This window comes from Anopheles coluzzii, chromosome 2 (assembly GCF_943734685.1).
Source record: "Anopheles coluzzii chromosome 2, AcolN3, whole genome shotgun sequence".
Classification (NCBI taxonomy): domain Eukaryota; kingdom Metazoa; phylum Arthropoda; class Insecta; order Diptera; family Culicidae; genus Anopheles; species Anopheles coluzzii.
In genome coordinates, this window is record NC_064670.1 from 68,052,674 (window position 1) to 68,060,575 (window position 7,902).

The 7,902-nt window shown below is 42.1% G+C and overlaps 1 protein-coding gene across 1 annotated transcript; it reads right to left on the reverse strand.

Moving 5' to 3' along the window:
* Positions 1-404: 404 nt before the first annotated feature.
* Positions 405-2,025, reverse strand: LOC125906674 (uncharacterized). Its single transcript, XM_049606536.1, has 2 exons — positions 1,582-2,025; positions 405-1,505 (listed from the first exon to the last, which is right to left on the reverse strand). The coding sequence occupies exons 1-2, from the start codon at positions 1,620-1,622 to the stop codon at positions 548-550; spliced, it is 999 nt and encodes a 332-aa protein (XP_049462493.1). The 5' UTR covers positions 1,623-2,025; the 3' UTR covers positions 405-547.
* Between the last annotated feature and the right edge of the window lie 5,877 nt (positions 2,026-7,902).

Consider the following 7,902-nt stretch of genomic DNA (forward strand, 5'->3'; position numbering starts at 1 on the left):
AACTGGATGTATTCGAAGAAATATGTGGCACATAATGTCTTATAGCTGAAGATGAATCTGGCCTTACTGCAGTAGAAAGCGACCACTCTAACGCAGGTTGATTGAAGTCACCCAGAAGGATAAGATGATCATTCGGTTTCATTTGCATGTATGCATCACTGATGAAAGCAGAAAGGGATTCCAAATAGTTGCGGTCGCTGCTCAAATACGGTGGCACATAAACAATCCCCACATAAAGACGAAACTTAGAAAAAGAAACACGTATACATAAAGCTTCAAGCGTGGGTTGATTAATGTTAAGTGCCACAGAAGGATATCGAACGGAATATGCAAGTAGCACACCACCCCCACGCGAACGTTCGTTGTTTAACCTGCTTCGATCACTGCAATCTGCTATCAAGGACCATGTTGGATGGAATCGATTCATTTAACCAGGTTTCAGTAAGGGCAAGCATTTCAAACCCTGATTCATTCGCAGAAAGGCGCAATTCATTGTATTTGGTGCGAAGGCCTCGAACATTTTGGTAATATATCACAAATGGGTCTATTACTTGTGAGCTATCCGTTTGGCAAACGGGCTGATCTGTGGTGAGCGGTTCGTGTTGCTGAGATTCGATTGTGATTGAAGCCCCACCCCCGGTGATAACTGAGGCGGTGTGGGAGGAAACTCCAGTTGAATAGCCTCTAGGATCTCGGTCATCTGGGATGGTGATAGAATCACGCGCTGTGGGGGTGGCGATCGATGTTCCAAAAAATGATCCGGATGAGCGGTAGTTTTTGGCACAGCTGAAGAGCAATTTTCACTATTTGTACGATGCGAAATAAGCTCAGAAGGGTCAAATCGAGCCCTTTCATGTACACGTTGCTTTGGTAGGCCACGAGCAACAAACTCCCGAACAGTAAGTGAAACTGGCCAAATAGTAGAGTGCAGCGCAAGCTCCTTAAGAGATTTAGGAACACTCACTTTGAACGATATGAATGACATCGAGTCCAGGTTCACACCCTTTTTCGTGAGACGGTAAACATTAATATCGTCCGTTGGTAGCACAGCTTTAAGCCACACACGCATATCATCAGCCGAGACATGCGATTTGATGTTCGTGAAGTATAACCATACTTTCTCGGCTATGCCCGTGTTGGTGGTGTTTTGGTTCAAAACAGGATCAGAAGATGCTTGTGTATTTGTTCGATAGTTTCCAGCACTAACATCACTAGTCGGCTTAGTACGATGATTGTAGTGGTTACAGTTGTCAGAATCATCCACAGTGTTGGTATCGTTCGCAGCTTGGATATCATCAGTGAGCTCCGTTGAGTTAGTAAATGTACGGCGAGCGGAAGCTGTTTTAGTCGTTCTGGATGTATTTGTGGCATTGAGCGACGATACATTAGTGGATGTGTGCGATCGCGATGCGTTGCTAACAGACGGCTTAGCTAATATGGGTGTTAGCGCTCGCTTATCAACGAGAGCGAGGATCTCAGGAAGCAAATCGCTCTTGATAGCCGATCTAAGAGAAGAGAGAGATGAGTCAATTGTGGTGAGAATATCTGCTTTCACCAATTCGAGTAGGGCTGCTATCTCACTTGTGAGAAGTGAATTTGTGCCAATGCGAAACTCGTGACATGTTTTGCACAACCACAACAATTGATTATTACGCCCAAGCTCACGAGTAGAATCACGGGACAACCCCGTGCAATGGGTGTGATGCTTGGAACCACAAACACCGGCACAGGACACCGAATTAGCACTATCGGTGGGTGCATTGCAGGTTGAGCACTGCATAACGATGACTCAGCACAATCTGATGAGTGACAGGAGCAGAAACGAAGCCAAACACTTTCTCGGCAAAAATGTTGAATAAACAGAAGCAGCTTTATATTAATCGAAGGCACGCACTAGCCAGTACGAACAACTCAGCAGCACCACTGTTGCAAATGTTGAGATTCCAGAAAAAACACGGCAAAACAGCGTATAAAATCAGGAGCACGAGGAAGGCACATCCACTCAGTTTGACAGTCAATCTCTCTCTGACATAATGTCAATAACATAATGTCGATTGAGTATTATGTGAGTTATGGAACACATTCCATAATTTATCTGCTGTTCCTCAAGGGAGTATATTAGGACCTTTACTATTTATTATATTTATTAACAATGTCGTGTTCGCTATTCCTCATGTTAAATTGTTATTATATGCTGACGATCTAAAAATGTTCCTACCTGTTAAATATTCTGACGACTGTGAAATGTTACAAGACTCGTTAAACTATTTTTCTGCATGGTGTTTTAATAATGATATGTTACTTAATGTTAGCAAATGTAAAACATTCTCAAAGAAAAAAAAATCATATTATTTATAACTACAAAATCAATGAAGACAGCGTTCCACGTTTTTCTCAGGTTCGGGACTTAGGAGTTATTTTAGACAGTAAGCTTAGTTTATCTAGCCATTATCAAAGTATCGTCACTAAAGCTCTTAAACTATTAGGATTGTTCATTAAAAACATTATATTGTTCTTTAGTCCGTCCCATCCTGGAATTTGCCAGTGTAGTTTGGTGTCCCCATCAGATTACATACATAGAAAAATCGTTTCATCGTCTTCCCTGGTTAAACCAAATTCCACGTCCTTCGTATAATGTTCGCTGTTTATTATTTAGCTTAGAGACTTTACAGCATAGGAGAACTACTGCTCAAATAACTTTTATGCACAAATTATTAATTGGAGATTTTGATGCACCTGACATTAAAATTTAAATTTTATTTGCTTTTCTACTCCCTCTAGAGGTGTTAGAAGTAGAAAGCTACTAAGAAGCCCTTTTAGATCGACTGGTTTTGGTGCCAATTATCCACTGTTCCAATTCAATTGACCACGTGTTAATAAGCCGCCGACGACAGTCGAGCCTGTTAAATGTCAGAACTTATCGAGGAGCCAATATCGATTCCGATCACTACTTGGTTGGCTTAGTGATACGTTGTAGAATCGCCCACCCCCGCGCCAATGGGGGCGGAGAAAACACGCAGCCTCGGCTCAACACGGACTCTCTAAGGGACATTACTGTCCAACAGGAATTCAAAGCCGCTTTAGACGAGTCTCTACTACCAGAAAACAGATATGAAACTACGAGCGAGAGGTGGAACGCTCTATAAACAAAAATAATAAACTGTGCAAGAAATATACTACCACCACGTCGTGGCAACACCAAATCTGGCTGGTTCGACGATGAATGTAGACTAGTGACCGAACGTAAGAATACTGCATACCGAGCAATGCAGCAACGGCATAGAACGCGGGCATGCGCAGAGGAATATTCACGGCTCAGACGCGAAGAGAAACGAGTTCACCGCTCCAAGAAGCATGCTTTGGAAGAGCAAAACATGCGGGAACTCGAGCAAACCAGAGAGGCGTACGGACCGACACGAAAGTTTTACCAAGCGATAGCAGGTCACCGAAACAACGTTGTACCTAAGGTAACCTGCTGTCGCAACAAGGATGGAGATCTGGTTAGTAACCAGCCAGAGGACCTCTCGCGGTGGGCTCAGTACTTTGATGAATTACTCAACGACCAGTTAAACGAACAGCTAGAAGCGCCACTAGCAGATAGTCGGCCTCAGCACAATTTTTCGATCGAAAAAATTCGATCGATCCGGCTGTCAATTTGGTGTCATTTGACACTCATTTCGCCGCCAAGGTGTTCATTTTACTGGTCTTTTTGAAAACTGGTATACCATGACACTCACGAGCAAAATGAACTATGCTACAAAAATTCGATCGTTCCGCTTTGTATGGCGAAAAATCCGCAACTCATTGAGCTGCGGAAATTTTCGAATATCAGAAAAATGCCATAAATTAAGGTTAATGGTTTTGAAAAACGTTATGTAAAAGCAAGTTGGTAATTGTTCTGGTTCTTTTTCAATATTTTGGGTGATAAAAAATCATTTATTAAATATTTTAAAAAATGGTTTGCCTACACTAAGTACTGAACTCGATGGGAATCGACTTCATGCAGGAGTATGAAAGAAATAGTTATACTGTCAGTTTTACGTGAGCGCCTATCGAATTTTTTCGATCGAAAAATGGTGCTGAGGCCGAGTGTCATGCTACTGCCACCTAGCATAGAAGAAACACGCAGTGGCGCGTTAAACGGTGGGCGGACTAGGCGGCCGCCAGGGGCCCCGTCATTGTGGATGTTCGACTTCGTATCGCCGTCATTGTGGATGTTCGACTTCGTACCCATTCTAAAACCCCCCCCCCCCCCCCCCCTCTGGATGGGACTTTTACCATCTATTTCAAAAAGACACATTTTTAATTAATTCATTTTTCCCATCGCTTTACTCACTGTATTTTATCGAGGGCCCCGAACTGCAGAAAACCGGGGCCCCATACTACTCAAAGCAGCACATTAAATGTTATAAGAAATCTGCCAATACTTGCATCAAAGCTGCGCTGCGCCACGCGCGCACAGCTCAAATCAATACCTCATCATCGTTGGCGCAAAGTATTGGACAGAGCGAGAAACCGTCAATTTTTGCTGGTGTGGGTGGCCTGTGCACGAGACACCCAAACCCACAACCACGCAGAGCAACTTGCTGCTAAAATGGAATGCACAGAACGCTGCGCTTAACTACCACCGAAAACCCGTTACACAACACAAGCATACAACACACCCAAACAAATGTTTAAAGACCCCGAAACACAATATCAATACACCGGCTCATAGCCGGTAAAATTAGCAGGAAAAATTGACTAACATCAAGCAAGCAACGGTGCTCCAGTGGGTAGAGGTTTCATTCGAGAAACGATTCCATCGATATCGATGTGTGCACTTTTCAATTTGGCTGGGATGAAACGTGCCTGCGCTTGTCTGGGGGCCCCTATACTTGTTTTGCGGATGTGTGCCGAAAACAGACAGCTGTTTTCACGCGAAAAATGGTATTCATATCTCAAGCCTGAGATCGTGGAGCGTGCCTGCTTTTAACGCAAAACCTTAAATTTTCACGCGGGGCCCTACTCAACTTTTGTGGTCAACTGACAAATAGGGGAAATCAGGAAGGGGTGGTATTTATATGTCCAAAAAGAAACTGTGCCATGTTAATATTAAAATGATGTTTTATCACTATTTACATACAACTTTTTGCGTGAAGACAAGATAAAAAACCGTTACAGCTATGCTGAAACTAAAACTCAAAGGTGGTTTACGGGGCCCCAACTATTATGTGGACTCTTCGATGAAGGGGCCCCGTCGGTAAGGGCCCCCGTCGGTAAGGGCCCCCGTCAATAAGGGGCCCCGTGCATTTGGTGTCTTGGTGTGGATGGTCGGTGCACGAGCTCACCAAAAAAAAAACGCGGAGACACTTGCTGCTAAAATCCAATGCACGGAACACAGAACAGAACGCTGCGTTTAACCACAAAGAAAACCTGTTTCAACAGCCACAAGCACACATCATACACAGACAAACATTTAAAGGACTCTAAACAAAATTTCAATACACCGGCTCGTAGCCGGAGAAATTAACAGGAAAAATTGACACCAAGCTCACGTCGCTTAAAAAAGCCTAGGAAGGTCGTTTGGTCAACGGTGCTTCAGTGGGTTGAGGTTTCACCCAAGCGGAAATTTTCGGACGATAACTCATACACTCTCATAATTTGACAAGCAATATATGACTGTATGTGTGGTTCTTCCTTTCGAACCATTTCGCTCTCCAAGCCAAGCGTTGAAGCAGGTTATGTGTATTTCTTTTTGTGTATTATGTTTAGTTTGTATTTAAATCAGTTGTGTTCTTTCGTATCGTATCATTCATATAAAAACCAACAATGTGAAAACTATTTAACCTCAAAATGTCTAACGCTAGACGTGCGATGAAGATAGCAAATATGCCATTGCACGCGGTTGTGGTTATGTGCCGAAAAAAGTCTGAATCTCGTACACGATTTCGTTTGTCAAATCGTGCACGAAATGTCAATCGAAAACACAGCCGAAAAGTGCCATTTTCATTCGCTTGGGCATTCGAGAAATGGTTAAATCGATGTCATTGTTTGCGCTCTTGGCTGGGATGAACCGTCCTGTTCTTGTATACGGGGTCTCTGCTACCGCTTTGCGATTGTGTGCCGAAAGCAGACAGCTGTTTTCACACGAAAAATGGTATTCACATTCCTGGCCTGGGATAGTGGATTGTGTGTGTCTTTTAATGCAAAAACTAAAATTTTCATTCTTGATCCTAATCGAACACATCAAGTTTGTGGACCGAAGAGAAGGGGAAATGGGAAAGGTTTCAGTTAGAAGGAAGGGGGGAAGGGTATAAAAATACTCAAGGAACCTATGGACCATGTTCATTTATATATGGTTTTTATCGACTATTTCAATTTTTGCGAATACAACAAGACCAAAAACCGTTACAGCTGCATCTACATACAGCCATATACAGCCATAATACGAAGAACAATCTCCATTGCCTCGGCCATTTGGGGGCCCCGTTGATGATCCCGTCGATTGAGGGGCCCCTTCCATTTGGTGTTGTCAACCCAATATACCCCCATTTTCCCTCCGGGGGTTATGTTTACAATCAGATTTACTATTACTTCCAGACCTATCAGAAGCATATTTATTTTATTTATCAGAAGCATTTTACTATCAGAAGCAGAACACATTTGTCTTTTTAAAATGTGCAATATTTTTGTTTAACACGTGCACCTTATTTGGAAGCGTAGAACGCTGCGATACATGCCCACAGCTCAAAACAATATCATTTCATCATCGTTGGCCCAATGCATTGAACGTTACGCGCGAGTTGGGTAAAGCGAAAATCCGTTACAAGAGATGCCTCACGCAAACTACTTGCACATACGACATTAAAAGGCTCCGAAACCGATCTCAACACAACGGTTCGTAGCCGGAGAAATTAGCAAGAAAAATTGGCTGACACCAAGCACGTTCTTTTTATCTGTAAAGGATTCATTCGAGAATCGATTCCGATGTCGATGTGTGCGCTTTTTAATTTGGCCTGTGTCTATGTTATCACGCAAAAACTAAGAACTCGTGCCCCTGCTATCTTTTGGGGACTGGACGAAGTGATGGTGGAAAAGCAAGCTGTTGAAGGGTTTGGGTCAAATTTGGAAGGGTCGACGGAAAGGAAATATCGATATGAATGATCGCGTAAAATTTGACGGCAGCGGTCGGCAAAGTCCGGCCCGCCACAATATGCAGTCAGGCCCGAGAAAATATTTGCGCGATTTTGAAAGATAGGAAGATCCTATTCATTACAAATTAACTGAACATATTTTAATATGAAAATTCATATCGTTGAACTATTCCAAATTTGATCACCATAACATGGATTGTCGGACCAACCAATATGGTCAAATTTGAGGAGAAATTAGAAAATAGAAACGAATAATTCCATAAAAACCTGACTGTTGATTTTACGAGAACAATGGTTACACACTATTGCTTTTTAAGGATACAACGATTTTCTTGGAGCTTTTTTTAAAAGAAATGCACTATCAATTGGTCTGACCTGGCCTAACTTGTCCGTGGCCTCATAATAGTACTGAACGATTTACGTTTGTCTCGATAATTTTTCAGCTGTTAAGGTTTTTGTACCATCTTCAGATATATCCTGAAAACATTTTGCAACATGGAAAGAAGGGTACATTCAGAAGCGATATTGCGAGTTTGCTTAATTGTTTTGAACTTTTTATGACTTTTGCACAGTATGCTGCAGACTCTTAATTGAAGAATCTTTACAATCAATTTTAGTTATTTAATAAAATGAATTTGAAACTTGCTTGGATGATGTAATAATTTAAGAAAACCAATAACCAATCGCATTGTTTAAAATCATAAACCAGTTATTTGGGCATTAACTGTAATAATATAATAATATATGTGTAAAAAAATGCATTCTT